At 42.9% G+C, this 17,585-nt stretch overlaps 1 protein-coding gene across 1 annotated transcript in view; it reads left to right on the plus strand.

Annotated features, from left to right (window-relative positions):
* LOC309556559 (microsomal glutathione S-transferase 2-like) overlaps window positions 1-10,068 on the plus strand; it is a 33,831-nt gene extending 23,763 nt beyond the window's left edge. Inside the window, exons 3-5 of the mRNA XM_082259006.1 lie at window positions 5,396-5,466; window positions 7,999-8,080; window positions 9,741-10,068. Of these exons, the coding sequence (XP_082115132.1) occupies window positions 5,396-5,466; window positions 7,999-8,080; window positions 9,741-9,879 (292 nt within the window). The 3' untranslated portion in view covers window positions 9,880-10,068. The remainder of the gene's footprint in view (window positions 1-5,395; window positions 5,467-7,998; window positions 8,081-9,740) is intronic.
* Window positions 10,069-17,585: the final 7,517 nt, after the last annotated feature.

The raw sequence follows: 17,585 nt of genomic DNA on the forward strand, positions 1-17,585 counted from the left end.
CGGCTTGCTTTTGTGCTTTTCCACTGCTGGTACCTCATGGTATGGTGTAGGAACGGTTCGGTACGGTACGGTGGCGCTTTTCCACTGCATGGAACCGAACGGTACGGCTCTCAAAAACAGTACCACCTCGATTGTGGTTCCAAGAGGTACCATACCCGGTACCATATCCCACAATCCTTTGCATGCAGTCACTACTAGCCACTGATTGGTCAGAGAATCCCACCCACCCCGTTGTTATCCCACCCACTTAACTTTAGTACTACTTTAGTGGAAAAGCAAACCATACCGTACCGTACCGAACCGTTCCAACACCGTACCATGCGGTACCAGCAGTGGAAAAGCAAACCGGGCCAAGCAGGGCCGAATAGAGCCGAGCCGGTACTTGCAGTGGAAAAGTGCCATAAGCAAGTTTAGGGCCTTGAACATTTCGGTTAAGGAAGATACATGAAACCTAGTTCGCTCCAATTTCCCATTCCTTTGGAATAATGATTACATACCGTACTTGGGAATTAACCTTACGCCAAACTTAGCCTCTCTTTACAAAGCTAATTATCCCCCAATGTTCAAAAAATTTCAAGGGGACCTACAAACTTGGGCCAAACATAATATTTCATGGATTGGAAGGATCCACTCCATTAAAATTACCTTGCTCCCGCGCCTTTTATATCTTTTCCGGCCCTTGCCCACCCCGCTTAAAACGGAGCAATTAAACAAATTCCAATCTAAAATCATCCAATTTGTTTGGGAGCAGAAGGGATATAGATGCTCTAAAGCTATTCTTTACAGACTTCGAAAACAAGTGGGACTGGCATTGCCTAACTTAGCTAAATACTTTCACACTGCCCAACTGGCTAAATTTTCCATGATATAATCCAAAGGTAGAAAACCGGATTGGACTCACATCGAAGTCAATCAATACCCCACTTTAATTTAGACTACATAGCCTGGTGCCCCACGAGATTGAGACTGCCGATCCTATCTCCCACTCTATTACACTCTATCGCTCTTTGTGATCGCATTTACAAAAACCCCAACGTAGTCTCTGAACTGAGACCACTCGCCCACTTGTTCAATAATCCTAGTTTCACACCGATGCTGCATCCACCTAGGTTAGTATAATTCTCAAAAAAATCAAATCCAAAGCCATACTTCTCTTTTAAACTCAGGTCAGTTCCTGGCTTACAGAGTGCTCTCTATTAAGTTGCCCAAAATAAACAGGCTGCATTTTTACCTTTTTAGTGTTCTGTCAGCACTCAGCCCTTTCACTCGAAAACAGGTTCCTTGAGGAGACAGACTGTGAGATCTGTGAGAGAGCATTGGGCATAAGCAGCTTACATCTAGAAGGTTTGTGGACAGCTGAGACTCTGCCCTGCTCAGGTTCCTTGTTACATCGACATTTGGTCTGGTCAGGAGTGATGACTTACACTTTCCTCACAAGGCCTTGTCTAATCAGATAATGCCATGAAGTGCCATGAGAAAATTTAAACCCTGCAACCTTATAGGCTAGGTTCACACCTGCTCACAGTCTGCAAGCTGGATGCGGGTGCAGGAATCACACCTGTTCCCACACCCACAACCACCCGCAGCCAAATTGTGCTGCTCTTAGAAGACACGTGGGGCTACCATTCATTCTGAATGGCACCCCCACACATATCAGCCCGTGGCGTGTTTGCAGGAAACGCAGGCAAATAGTCAAAAAGACCATGCGGTTTCCTGCGTTTTTAAAGTGGATGTAAACCCTATTCATGATATCTGACCTGGGCACATATATCTGTAGTGTTTACATATCTCTCTCCAAAGCCTTAAGTCACATGTCTTTCTGCTGCTCTGTTCCTCTGTTATCAGCATGACAACTTCTGACAAGCTCTCTGACACAGCAGATAAAAGCAGCTCAAAATTTGTGTCGGGAAAGGGACTTAGAAACAGATAAGCAGAGATCTTGTCTATTCACAGTACAGCTCTGCAAGTTTCTTTGTTCCTCTGCCTATGTGGAGAATAGGTTAATGATTTTTCGGACGGATGTCCTGTTGCTAGGCAGATTAGACTTTTTTTCTAATCTACCTAGCAAGTAGCAACAGCAGCACATAGCTAGAGAGAAACTCTTAAAGAAAAAATATTTATAGTTTATTATAAAAAAATAATTTTAATAATATTATAATAATAATTATAAAAAAGATGTATTTTTTATTTTTGTTTACTTTTTTTTCTACTTCTTTTTTATTTTTTTATTTTTTTGCAACAAACCTGGTGAAGCCCATATGGATGTGCCTCCACGGACCCTCATTATACCAGCTGTGTAAACTGGACATGCCCTGAGCTGCATTTGTGGCCTGTTCAACATTTGTTTCACCCAGTAATTATTGAAGGATCCTTGCAATATATATTTATCCAAATCTCACAGTCTCAATGCACAGACAAGGAAATTTGCCTTTTATCTAATGACAGGAAAAGGGAAGGCATGGTATATGCCCCTTTTTCCTCATGGGAGAAGTGGCAGGAAGATAGGTTTATTCGTTTTCTAGTCAGGTTTAGGCGGGATTTCCCTTATTTTTCCTCAGGGAAAAAGGGCGGGAAGAGCTGCCTTATGTAGCCTGAGGGCTGAGGGATCACGTGTACTGGCAGGTGACAGGCGCACCTGCAGAGTACACGTGATCCCTGAGGAAGCTTCTAGAATAACCTTGGGGGCCTATAGAAAGAGGGTCCGTATGAAGGGGGCTCATTCGCCTCAGAAGCAGTGGCGGCTGGTGCTCAAATTTTCTTTTTGGGGGGGGGGGGGGGTGCAAACAGAAAAATGTAACAGGTATTGCTTTGCGGCAAAAGACGATGTAAAAAAATTGCGTGACTTTGAGGTTTGCAAAAGTGTGAAAGGGGCCTTCAGTAATAAAGGTATAGTGTGCCCCCTTTCAATGCAGAGAGACCAGCGTGCCCCCTTTCAATGCACAGTGACCAGCGTGCCCCCTTTCAATGCACAGTGACCAGTGTGCCCCTTCAAAACAGTGACCAGCTGCCCCCTTCAAAACAGTGACCAGCGTGCCCCCTTCAATGCAGTGACCAGCGTATATGCCCCTTTCAATGCAGTGACCAGTGTACATGCCCCCTTTCAATGCAGTGACCAGCGTACATGCCCCCTTTCAATGCAGTGACCAGCATACATGCCCCCTTTCAATGCAGTGACCAGCGTACATGCCCCTTTCAATGAAGTGACCAGCGTACATGCCCCCTTTCAATGCAGTGACCAGCGTACATGCCCCCTTTTAATGCAGTGACCAGCATACATGCCCCCTTTCAATGCAGAGATCAGCGTGCATGCCCCCTTCAATGCAGTGACCAGCGTACATTCCCCCCAATGCAGAGATCAGCGTGCGTGCCCCCTTCAATGCAGTGACCAGCATACATTCCCCCAATGCAGAGATCAGCGTGCATGCCCCCTTCAATGCAGTGACCAGCATACATTCCCCCAATGCAGAGATCAGTGTGCGTGCCCCCTTCAATGCAGTGACCAGCATACATTCCCCCAATGCAGAGATCAGCGTGCGTGCCCCCTTACTTACCTGGAGCAGCAGCGGCGGCGGTGGGCGGTGGGCAGCTTCTCCTTAGTCCCACGGCGTGGCTTTTCCTCAGTCCCGGCGGCATGTCTCCTCCAGTCCTCCCGCTCCCGCCTCCTCCTCGGCCAATGACATGGGGTTTGCCTTGCGGCCAATCAGGAAGCGCGTATCGGACGCGCTTCCTGATCGGCCAAGAGGAGGATCATGTGACAATAGCGAATTTTCATTTGCTATTGTCACACAATGTGTGGGCTCGGGGCGCACTGCTCTGCGCCCCGGCTCCACCCTTTGCATCACCCTATTAGAGCCTCTGGCTTTAATCAGGTGATTTAAAAAAAAACCCATTAAGCTCCATGCGTCCAGTGCCCCAGCATGCAGATTAGGGGGCCGGACGCATGGATGGGGGGCGCCCTCAATACACCGGCTGCCATTGCTCAGAAGGCATCAAGCTGTGGAGTTCCCCACCCCCCCTCCCTTATGTCGCAGCTGTTATTATGTGGTGGGTCACCTTTGTAGCTATGCAAAGGGGGACTAGTGGTATTTTATTGTGAATTGGGAGTTATAGAAATAACTGACTGTATTTATTGATACAGCCTGAGCCGTAGTGGCTAGGCTGTTTAAGTGTTTTTAAGTTGGTATTTTATGAGTCATGAAATATTTTAAACCAATAATAAACGGTTGCGGCCAATTTATTTCCAAAAATTCTTGGTGTCTGCTATATTTATTAATTATTAATGTTATATTATAGTTAAATCATTTTAGTTTTGGTTAAAGAGATTAAAAGAAATCCTGCCTACTGTCCCATTGTTTCATTTAAGGCTCCATTCACACTTGTGTGACTTGTCAAGAAACTTTAGACATCAAAGTTACATGACAAGTCGTTCCCCGTGTTTTCCAATGATCACCAGGGCAGCCATCAGAAATGTTGGGGCCCCTTACACAGCTTTAGGCCTGGGCCCCCCGGGCCTGACCACCAAGTTACATCCTCCTCCTGTGCCTGGGCCTGTGAATGCATTTGATTGAATGCAAGGACACCAGGGGGTCCTAGCAACTAATAATTTTGACAGCGGCGGCCAGGGGGAGGCTGGGAGGCGGGAGCCAGTGCAACGGGTGGCACCAGCAAGAGTAGGGACTAGTTGCCACTGTAGGGGAGGAAAGGAAAAAAGGGGAGGTGTCAACTTGGAGCCTGGGAATCCCTCGGGACTGGGCCACTCGGGGCGCCTGGGCCCCCTACATCTGTATGGGCTGTACCCCCCTGATGGCAGCCCTGATGATCACTATTCATATATGCGCGACTTAAAGTTGCAGCAACTTCAAAGTAGTTCATACACTACTTTGGTCCGACTTTCATGCAACTTGAGGGCCATAGACCTCAATGTTAACTCTCACAAGTTGTATGAAAGTCGTACCTGAATGTTACACAATGCAACTTGTGTGCAACAGTCATCTATTATCACTGGTCAAATCTAAAGCTGTATTCGAGTTGCACCCATCCGAAGTTGCACTCCAAAGTCGGTGCAAGTGTAAATGGAGCCTTACACCAACGGGCTACGCCTTACACAACATTAAGCACTGTGGTACATAGAACTGAATGAAATTCAATTTTGTGACATCTAAATAAAGTTAATTAAAAAAAAAAAAGGTAAACAGTGTGATATGTTATAACAAAAAGCCCACTGCCCCTACACAATGCACACCAGCAGCCTCGTGTTATACAGAGTAAAATGTGAGCCTGCTGGTGTGAATGGGACCCTAAAATAGTATTTCAAAGCACAAGATAATATGACAATAAACTGATTTTTTTTCTTTTCAAATTTCGGAATTGTAACAATGGATTTATTTTCTTGCAGACAAAACTGTATTGAATTCTATGGGCTATTTTTGATTGACCTTTGGACTGCGGGTTTGTTCTTTAACCAAGGTAAATTCTATGTATCCTTACATAATTTCTATCTGATTTGAAAAGCATTACCCTCAATCTCATAGCATTGTAAAAAAATAAAGAATAGCAAAGAATGTTTCTAGGCACAGTTTGGTATGAATGTGGAAACATCAATATAAAAGGAAATGCTTTGGCTTTCCTTTCTTCTGCTGGGCACGTTTGATGATGTCCCCCCTGCGTCATGTAGCAGTGTTTGCCCCATTGTTAGCTAAGGCCCAAGCACTGCATTATGGGAAGGAGTCACATGCTCTGCTCTTCCCAGATGGAAGCATACATTTTGCCATAACTGAGATAAAGAAATGAGGGGGAGAACACTGTGAAGGTGAGAATAAGCGGGTCAGGGCTGGCCTTTAAAGTGTATTTCAATGTTTGCAACAAAATTGGTTTAACAACTACTTCATATTTGTTACATTTCCCCATTCACATAGCATAACTTAAAAAATAAATAAAAATTGCATCTTCCTTTTTTATAATGCTCTATTCTGCATCCTCCAGCAAGGAAAAAAATCCTATATAGTTCTTTGTTTATGAGGGGGGTGGGCAGCTGTGTTTGCCATAATTTTCCAGTCTGTACCGTCTGGGCAGATCTTTATTATCGATTGTAACTAGATTTAAGATCTAAAGGATTAAAGGTTTAGATCAGGGGTGTCAAACTCAATTTCATTGTGGGCTGCATCAGCATTATGTTTGCTCTCAAAGGGCCAGTTGTATCTGCAATATTAGATGTCCAGAGCACCCCCTCCCCCTCCTTATATCATTTGCCAAAAGCCACCCCACCATTGGAAGTCAAGAATCCACCACCCGCCCTTACATCAGTGTACCCCCTTCAAATGTGCTGCTGCTAGGAAGAAGTGAGGGGCAAAGCTGAGAAGCAGAAAGTGCAGGGTCTGGGGGTGGACCAGAGTAGGGCCAGAGCCAGCTGATTGAATGGTAACAACCAGGGGGTAGAGAAGACACAAGGGGGTGCTTTGGCTGCACAGAGAGGAGCAGGATCTTTAGGAAGAGATCTGTCCTCCTCTCTGCTGTAGACTGATGGAACAAGGTGGGGACAAAGACGAGTGGCTGCCGCGGCTGCATGTTAAGTGGCCTGGCAGGCCAGATTTAGCCCCCGGGCCTTGTGTTTGACACATGTGGTTTAGAGGCTGGGCTTCTTACATTGTATGTTATTGAAGACATCTAAAAGCTAAATATTCGTTTAATATCAATGGGAACACATAACAAACAGAGGGTGGTTTTCTCAAATTTGACTGCAAAAGTAGAAATACACTTTAGTCCCAGTTCACACTTATGCAGATCTGATGCAATTCAAAATATTTTTTCCCCTCTGCATTTACAAATGATCCTGGCATAATGTTTTTTTATTATCTCTAAACATAAAGGCCAACTGAAAATTGGTTATTTTAATTGGTGGTAGCCACCCAAATAAAGGGAATTCTCAACTGTGTGATGCCAGCTTAACCACGTACAACACATATATTAAAGAGGACCTCTACTCTAAAACCTGTGTCCAAAAAAGGCAAGCAGGGGGCAAAAAGCTAGAAACCAGTATGGCCCACAGTCTACCTGCAGTTGATCTTTCCCCATTACTGACTTACCATGTCTTTTTGCTGCTTTGATCACCTTGGTAAAGATGTCAGAGGCAGAGCTGCCACCTTGTTGAATGGTGATCTCATGACTAATGGGGGAATAATCAACAGGAGAGGTAGAGGAAGCATAGATGAAGCAAAAGTAGGCATATTCATGCAGTGCCAGACCTGGATTACAGATTCCTCTCCAGCATGCAGCAAAGAATGGTGCTCCTAGGCACCGTCATACACCATTGGATTGACTTCTGTAAAACCACCCATACATGGATCTAAATTCTCTATTCCTTGCTGAATTGGAAAAATGTTATTAAAATCCTTTCCCGCTTAGGCCCCTTACACACAGGGCTTGCTCCTATAATGTCTGCCTGCCCAGCAGGGAATCTATCCTCTAATTCCTGCTGAGCAGGCAAATGGCTGGTCCATGTCTGCTCTGCGGACACAGACACAGCCCACTCTCCTTTATGGGCGATCGGATGAAAACAGACCACCTGACTGCCATCTGTTCCAATCCGCCAGAGAGATGGGCTACAGATCCCCATCCCTCTGTTTTTAGCCCATAGGATCGGATTTAGGTGGGTGTCACCACCGCCCCGTAGAGGAGACTGGGGGTCCGATCGGTTCACCTGTGTGAAAAGGCCCTTAAAGATTGGTAACAGCTCAGGAAATATCATCTCTTTTTTTCTGAGTAACTAGTGACAAGTAGCCCAAAGGACATTGGAAGCAGGAGAGAACCCATCATCAGATAAAGCAAGAGTATGATTAATGTGTCTGTGTGCGTAGGTAGTAGAAAGAGAGAAAGAACGTTGTTTTATAGTAGTAGTGGGCTTAGTACTGCCCATAGGAGATAATGTAGTCTGGAAAATAACATTTATAATGAAGACTGCTAATAAAACAAGTTATTGCCAATGTGCTTTTGTATTTTCAGAAATAGCAGCGCTGTTTGGCTTATTGTACATTTATGGCCGTCATGTGTATTTTTTTGGCTATGCGCAGTCTGCTAGGGGCAGGTAAGTTGGCCTCATGATCGTGTGAAGTATTTTATTACTGTGCAACTTTTTTTTCCGATTTCCCTATTCTGATTTTATCTTCAACTCTTTAACCATACAAAAATAAAGCAAAGTAATACAATTACTACAATAACTTCATTTTTCTATCTTCCACTTATTTAAAAAATTGTTTCCCTTATGCCACTCAAGCTATAATTCTGAAAATGTATTTAAATGGAAAATACATTTTTTTTGTAGCTGGTACTATCAAGGTCAAAACATCCAGATGAAAGTTTAATAAAATGCAATATTAATAAAATATATAAGCAGTTCTGGATACAAAAGGATAAAATGATATACTGCATATCTTTATCAAAGTACAATAAATGAGGGATAAACCCATTGTTTTATATCTACGGAAGTTAAGTTAGCTGAATAAGGTGTAGGCTATTCTGTACTGAAATCGTGTGATCAATAAAAAGTAAAATAATTGCACAACTGGTATTTTTTTTTTTTTTTTAATACAATTTTTTTTATTGATATTTGCAAGTGTACCAAACCAAGAACAAAAACAAGAATTAAAACAACATAAAAAGGTACAGTACGCCCACGCAGGGGCTGCATAATAAAATATCTTGTACTCCAAGCAACCGGGCAACTGTTACCCACCTCGAGGCAGAAAGACAAAAGATGTACACCGCTCCAAAGTTATCTGCAGGTGTGGAGTATAACAACACTACTTGCTGCAACCACCCTGGGTGCCTGCTGAGGTCCGCAACCCGGAACGTCCATATAACAGAGAGAGATGTGGCACATCCAGAGTAGTAAAGAAGTCTTTGGTTTATTGGTATTCCATACTCACAGGCTTAAAACATTGAATGAATGAGCACTTTGTGTGAAACGCGTCTGCTGAACATTGTGGTTCTCCTGTGTGTCATGTTTTAAGCCTGTGAGTATGGAATACCAATAAACCAAAGACTTCTTTACTACTTTGGATGTGCCGCATCTCTCTCTCTCTGTTATATGAACTTTTACCTGCCTAACAAAAGTGCCATGACATGGCCTGTGCTCCAAAAAAAGGTATCTAAACATACTGATACAATCAGTAAAAGAAGGATGTCCCCAAACCATAAGCTTGTTGCTTAATTATATCAGGGAACTTCCACAATAGTATCATGACCTATAAAGCATAAAGGGGGTAGCTGGATCAGCCAACCATTTGGACCATACTTTATAGCATTTCTTTGGGAACCCCTGTTAGCATAGGTTTCTTAATACAAAGGTAATTTAACATTGACCAAATGTTTCCAAAATGTAAGGGAAGGAGGAGCGGCCTTCTTCTATGACATACTTATAGCTTTACGAGCATAGAAAAGGATCAAGCTAAGCATGGTTTGTTCTGCTACTGTGGGAACCAACTCCTACACCAACCAAAAAGACAAAGGCTCGCGGTGGGCATAAACAATAATTTTGCAATTGTATTGACAATGGCGATCACCTCCTCCCAGTACTTGGCAATGATGGGGCAACTGGTAATTTCTAAATGAAACCTTGTCCCAAAAATGATCCCCCTATATCCGGATTTATATTGAGTGTAGATAAATTAGGTCTGGCTTGCCAATTTAGTGATTCTTTATTGTGTGTCAGACATGGCTAACCCTGGTTTCATTATATTTTTTAGGCTCCATGGATTTGCATTGTGCAGGTGGTCATTGATATTTCTACTGGTCATGTCTGCAACTGGAGTCACTAACAGTCTAATAGACAAGTACCTTCACCTGAACCTGCTGAAAAAAGTACAGCACCTGATATTAGGATAAAAGAAGAAGACAAATGATTACTAACATTTTTTTTTAGCTAATTTGTATCAAACGTTTAACAGTGAGCAAGTAGAAGATTTAAAATGGCTTCATTTTAAAGTTATATTGGAAAAGGCAGGGCAATGGTGCAACTGCATTTATTAGTTCCTATTATAAAAATAATGGAAGAAGGCATAACGTATTATGCATCAAGAAGCATACATCTCACTTATACCTTTTGCCTTTTGTGTCTCTGAGATAGCAAGTGAAGGGAAATATTTTCAATGAAACACTGACAGCAAAAAGGAAAACCCTATCAGGAGTTTTAACTGTTCCATACTCTTGTCTATCCAACCTGAAAAAGGGTTTTGGCTTTAGATATACTTTTAATTTTCCATTACCCATCTGTGTATGGGTGCTACCCCACCTAACAATCAACTATTTAGATACTCAGAAGCCAAAAAGAAAAATCAGTTTGCATTATGACATGTATTTTGTCTCTGTACCATGTTTGCCATCTGAAAGGCTGATGAAAGTGCAGATTTTCTGAAATTGTAAGATATAGCCTTGCACGGCTAGGCGTATAAAATAATTAAAGCTGGTTTGGGCAGTTTGAATAACTAGGGGACTATGTTGATGGGCTTTTGTTTGCCTCATAGGGGTTTTGCATTTCCATACAAGTCTATGGAAATGCAAAATGTGCTTGAAGCAGGTCGAATGTGGGCCACAAGGTGGTCAACTGCATCTGCCAATGTATTCTGAATAATCTCAAAAGTACCTTAAGGGGTTTTAAAGTCAGAAGGTTTTTTTTTGTATCTTAGTGCATTATATGCATTAAGATAAAAAGCCTTCTGTGTGCAGCAGCCCCTCTAATACCCACCTGAGCCCCCTCGCTATCCATCAATGTTCACGAGTGCCTCATCCATCTGGGATTTGCTCTCCTGATTGGCTGAGACAGCAGCCGTGCTATTGGTTCCCGTTGCTGGCAAACTCAGTGAACCACTGAGGTGAGAGAAGGGGCGGGGCCGAATGGCAGCTTCGTGTCTGAGTGGATATACAGAGCTGCAGCTCGGCTCAGGTGCCCCCATAGCAATCTGCTTGCTGTGGGGGCATTTAACAGGAGGAAGGGGCTAGGAAAGCCGAAGAGGGATCCAAGAAGAGGATCCGGTCTGCTCTGTGCAAAACCAACTGCACAGAGGAGGTAAGTATAACATGTTTGTTATTTTAATGGAAAAAAAAAAACGAGACTTCACAATCACTTTAAATTGCTGCTATTGACACAAGCCCAAAGTCCATTGACAGAGGCTCTATTTGTTTTCAGCTTTCTCAACCAAATCTATCAAATTCTAGTCTACCATGTGCAAATCCTACCTCTTCCCAAAAAGCCTTATAAGGGACACTAAGTGCAATTATTTGCAGGGACAACAGATAACCTTACTAAGCCACCTCCCCTTACCCTCCAACTGGAAAGTATGCCTTTGCCTTGTCAAAGCCAATTTTATAATGAAATGAAAAAGCTACCGAGATATTTTTTCTAGTTGAATGACTTGGTTTTCTTTTGGATATGTTTATTTCACAATTAAATCAGATAAATCAAGTATATTTAGTAAAGTAGTAAGATGAGTAGTAACTCATCTGGTCCTTTAGGACTGTAACCATATACCCTATACAGCGTGATCCCAGCAAACAATGTAGAATAAGTTCTTGTTTAGAGCTGTGCTGAACTCCAAGACGATCTAACAAAGTTCACACAGTTGTGCATTCCTCTAAAAATATTTAAATAGACACTGTCACCACTTTATACATACCTTTCCAGCACTCCCTGCTGTTTCATCTTCTCTCTCAACCATTGAAATAATGCATCAGCTGGTATCGGAGCCCAGACCTATGACCTAACCCTCTTCATCATGTGACAGTGCTCTATTTTAATGGTTTGCACTGGATATTTTGCAGTGTAACCATAGAACACTGGATAATGGAATATAAATTGTTTGGGGTGGGCTTTACATAAACACTGACCTTACCTGAATGGGCAAGGTGGCAGTGTCTCTTTAAAGTAGAATTCCAACATAACCCTAACTAATTTTAAAAATACTCCCACCCACCTCCTTACAGGTATGCCTACTATCCTGTGTAAGAAAGATGCATATACGTACCTTTTTTTATGCCATTTTAGTCTGGTCACATGATCCTGCTCTTCTGTGTCAGCCAGTATCGCTGCAGGGGAGATGAGGGAGCACCAACAATGGATGGGCTATTGAAACCTATGGAAGATGTCACCACTCCAGGCTTTAACAGGTTGTAGGAGGGGGAAAGGAGCATTTGTAAGAATAGTTTGGGTTACCTGGAATTCTAATTTTATATTTTTACTTTTAACTAACCTGGGAGCTTGACTCTGTTTGGGATATTAACCTTTTGTCATCCCTTTCGAAACAATACTCATCCTAAGAGAAGGAGAGGTAGCACAAGGAGATAATCGTTCTTTGCTGTATGTACATGTACTGACAAAAGTAGGTCCATACACTGCTTAGCAGGATGGAGGAATCAATGGGTTTTTAAACAAGACTTAGAGGTTGTATCACCAATTTAGGCAGAGCTGATGACTTATCAATGTGCTGCTGCTCCTTTGATGTCCAATCTACAAGCTGTGAACGGGCAGGTGACAGTACTGTATGACTTAGCACAGTGAAAGACACCACTTTCTGTGTTAGAGTTGTCTAGTAGAGGTGTATGAATAAGAAAGAGGCTAGATAGAACCTCAAATCCTTTGGAAGATAAGACAGTTTGTGTGTATTTCAAATGTGTATGTATATGCCTGTTTGCCCAGAGTTAAGCTTGAATTCAAGCCCAGGCCAAGCATATTTCTTCTATAAAAATATTTTAGTAAAAAAATATATACAAATGTATTTTGGAAAAGTGGTCAGAACCAGTGCGTGGTTGACCACATGTGCCTTTCATATTTTTCTAATGCTGTTAGCAGCCTTTCAGCTTTTGCTGAGCAGTCCTCATATAAGATGTTTAACTCCAACTTTTTATTTTTTTACATTGCATTGTCTCACAAACAAAAAGGGCATAAGGTTTTAAAATCTACAGCAGTGGTCTCCAAGCTGAGGCTCGGGAGCCGCATGTGGCCCTTTGCTTGCCCTTATCTGGCCCTTGGGGCACTATTCCTCACAATGACATCAATGATGGGGAACCATTCCCACTACTGACGCTATTGATGGGGTACTAGTCTCCTCATTGGTATCAACAATGGGGCATTATTCATCCCATTAAAACTGATGATAGGGCGCTGATGTTGGGGCATTTTCTACACCCACTGGTCACAGTCCGGCCCCCTTAAAGCCTGAAAGACCATAACTGGCCCTTTGCTTGGAAAGTTTGGAGACCCCTGATCTACAGTATATTGAATGCATGTTTATTGTTCAGTTATACATTGTTATCTTAATATATTTTTCACAATAAATGCAAACTTTTTTTCAAGGCTGTTAGTGATTAACATACAGTATTCTCTGCAGGGTATATTAAATCATCTCCCTGTACTCTGCCTCTCACTTTCTCCTAAATATCTGTGTTTTCATATATATATATATCCTGTCATGGCCATCATACCAGATTGCATTTAGAGAATGACAACCTGCATGAGGAGATTGTTGAGGTGCACATCACTTTTTGTCCAGGCAGGAATTATCATATCAATTCCTTTCCCAGCATGCATTTAATAATTGCCCTGTAGTGGGAAGGTTGAAATCTTCTTACACCCCTCCACACCAGATAGAGGTCTATACCGTAAGCATTATTTATCAACTGTCCAGAAGTTTTTTTTTTATTATATATATCCCTCCAGCTGTTCAGGAACTACAATTCCCATGAGGCATTTTAAATCTATGACATTCACAGACATAACTAGGCATGATGGGAATTGCAGTTCCTGAACAGCTGGAAGGCCATAGTTTGGACATAGCTGCTCTAATGTAAGGGGGACAGGCTCAACTGGTATTAGCAGTGATAAACATGCACAAGACAGGAACACCAAGGAACCGTCCAAACAGGTTTGTCCTGCACTTTTATTCAGCAATGCAGCAAACGTACTTCAGGGCAGGAGGGCTTTGTACAGCAAGTCCATAACATAAAAAACAAAAGATCTGCTTGCCCGAGCCAATAACTAAATTCAGGTCAATTTCTGAATAACAGGGTATTCTCAATAGGTTGTACCTTTTTAGGCTCTGTTTACATATTGGTGTCTCGGATCGTGGGTAGAATCGCTGCGATTCTGTTTCGATCCTGATTCAGTGAAAATCGCAGGACACTCGTGCAATTTCCGTGACTTGCAGTGGCACCCCAAACGTGGCTAAACTTTCCGTGATTGTCGCCCGACAAATCGTTGTAAAATCGCGCAAACAGAATCGTGGGGCGCCTGTTGCCCAAAAAAAGTACAAGAACTTCTTATAGGCAACAGGCGTCCCACGATTCTGATTGTGTGATTTTACCTCGATTCGTCAGGCGACAATCGCAGCAATATTACGCCGCGTTTGGGGTGCCATTGCAAGTCACGGGAATTGCACAGACGTCCCGTGATTTGCAATGATTTGGGTTTGCCGGCAGAATCGTGGCGATTCTGCCCATGAGCCGAGATTCCAGTATGTGAACGGAGCCTTAGTGTTCTGCCAGAAGTCAGCTTTTTCACCCACCAGCAGGCTCTTACAGCAGAGAAAGCAATAAATAGAGCTCAAATATTTAAAGGTCTGTGCACAGCTGAGACTATTTGCTAGGTCTGGATAGCAGGTAAGATGTGAACCTAGGAATGGAGGCTTTCTCCCACTCAAAGCTCTACAAAGTCTCGGCTCTAGGACCAAGAAAAGGAATTAATTTGATTCTCAGAAAACAAAAAGTCTGTTTTCTCCACATCAGTCACAAACCCTGGAATCAGACACAAACTCTGGAACCCCTCACCATGTGTAGGTGAGAAATCCAGGTGACACATACAGTATCTCACAAAAGCGAGTACACCCCTCACATTTTTGTAAAAATTTTTATGTTAAGAAATACACGCAGTGGCTGATGCCTTACCAATCTCTATATAACAGCAGAACTCCCTGGTGAACGACATGGGCTTACCTGAGATGGGGAGTCTAAGCACCAGCTGGTCTTCACCAGAGCACCTGATAATAGGCTGGTAGTCTATATACAGTATATTATATATATATACATATATATATATATATATACATACAGTATCTCACAAAAGTGAGTGCAACCCCCACATTTTTGTAAATATTTTATTATATCTTTTCATGTGACAACACTGAAGAAATTACACTTTATTACAATGTAAAGTAGTGAGTGTACAGCTTGTATAACAGTGTAAATTTGCTGTTCCCTCAAAATAACTCAACACAGCCATTACTGTATAAACTGCTGGCAACAAAAGTAAGCACACCCTTAAGTGAAAATGTCCAAATTGGACCCAATTAGCCATTTTCCCTCCCCGATGTCATGTGACTCGTTAGTGTTACAAGGTCTCAGGTGTGAATGGGGAGCAGGTGTGTTAAATTTGGTGTTATCGCTTTCAGTCTCTCCTACTGGTAAATGGAAGTTCAACATGGCACCGCATGGCAAAGAACTCTCTGAGGATTTAAAAAAAAGAATTGTTGCTCTACATAAAGATGGCCTAGGCTATAATAAGATGGCCAAGACTCTGAAACTGAGCTGAAGCACAGTGGCCAAGACCATACAGGGGGACATAACAGGACAGGTTCCACTCAGAACAGGCCTCGCAATGGTTGACCAAAGAAGTTGAGTGCACATGCTCAGCATCATATCCAGAGGTTGTCTTTGGGAAAAAGATGTAGGAGTGCTGCCAGCATTGCTGCCAAGGTTGAAGGGGTGGGGGGTCAGCCTGTCACTGCTCAGACCATACGCCGCACACCACATCAAATTGGTCTGCATGACTGTCATCCCAGAAGGAAGCCTCTTCTAAAGATGATGCACAAGAAAGCCTGCAAACAGTTGATGAAGACAAGCAGACTAAGGACATGGAATACTGGAACCATGTCCTGTGGTCTGATGAGACCAAGTTAAATTTATTTGGTTCAGATGGTGTCAAGCGTGTGTGGTGGCAACCAGGTGAGGAGTACAAAGACAAGTGCGTCTTGCCTACAGTCAAGCATGGAGGTGGGAGTGTCATGGTCTGGGGCTGCATATGTGCTGCCGGCACTGGGGAGCTACAGTTCATTGAGGGAACCATGAATGCCAACATGTACTGTGACATACTGAAGCAGAGTATGATCCCCTCCCTTCGGAGACTGGGCCGCAGGGCAGTATTACAACATGATAAGGACCCCAAACACACCTAAGATGACCACTGCCTTTCTAAAGAAGCTGAGGGTAAAGGTGATGGACTGGCCAAGCATGTTTCCAGACCTAAACCCTAATGAGCATCTGTGGAGCATCCTCAAATGGAAGGTGGAGGAGCACAAGGTCTCTAACATCCACCAGCTCCGTGATGTTGTCATGGAAGAGATGAAGAGGACTCCAGTGGCAACCTGTGAAGCTTTGGTGAATTTGGACATATTCACTTAGGGGTGTACTCACTTTTGTTGCCAGCGGTTTAGACATTAATGGCTGTGTGTTAAGTTATTTTGAGGAAACAACAAATTTCCACTGTTATAATATAATATTTACAAAAACGTGAGGGTTGTACTCACTTTTGTGAGATACTGTATACACCATTCACAATCCTGCTAGACAATGCCTCACATACCTTCCTCTTTGCTCAGGCCTGTGAGGAGGAGCACATTTTGCAAACCTACAATGGATGCATGCCAGTCCATCTGCATTCCCCTGGCCTTTTTTTGTCATAAAATTGAAAGGCTTGCAGAGCTAGAAACCATTTTATTACCCTTGCATTGTTTCCTTTGTTATGAGCCATCCACTGTTTTGAAGAATGATATATAATCAATCAGAACTTTCTGCCCAAATGGTAGTACTCCAATGACTGTAGTGCCCACAATATGGTCAGACACTCTCTTTCCACTTTTGAGTAGTTTCTCTCTGCAGGGGTTAGTTTCCAGATGAGGTATGCTAGTGGATGTTCTTCATTCATTTCCAGTGTAAGGTTCAACACAACAATGGTTGGCCAAAGGCAATTTAGAACTCTGTTGTCTGGAGAATGACTTCCTGGGTACAGTCTCTCCTAATGCAGTTACCTGCACCCGGGGCTTCTGGTAACCAGATGTGTGTCCAGATGCAATAGTAAAGTCCCATTGTCTCTTGCAGGATGAAAACGGATGACTGGTAAACTGCACTGTCCCTTGCAGGATAAAGGTGGATAAAGGGACTGTGCTCAGGGGTCACCAATGTGGCTGCTAATGAGCTTTTAAGGCAGTAAACAGGCATCTTAATAGAGGCATTAGTTGATGAAGTTAACTAAATCTTTTGGAAAGATGGTAGGAAAAATCTTCTCCAAAAGGAGAAGGTATCCATCACCTACTGACGCAAAAAGTGGAGCCTCACAGAATGGTTGGGGTTATTTAAGGACACTAGCGAGCAGACCCAGCAATTTTCCTCCGGTTACTCCAATTTGCTCCCACATTCCAAAGACATGCTGGTAGGTTTATTGGCTCTAGTTTAAACTGGCCCTAGTATGTGTATGTATAAATGTAAGTTAGAGACCTTCGATTGTAAGCTCCTTGGGGGCCGGGACTGATGTGAATATACATTATATA

The sequence above is a fragment of the Pelophylax lessonae genome (assembly GCF_965119305.1).
Source record: "Pelophylax lessonae genome assembly, chromosome: 1".
Taxonomy (NCBI): Eukaryota; Metazoa; Chordata; class Amphibia; order Anura; family Ranidae; genus Pelophylax; species Pelophylax lessonae.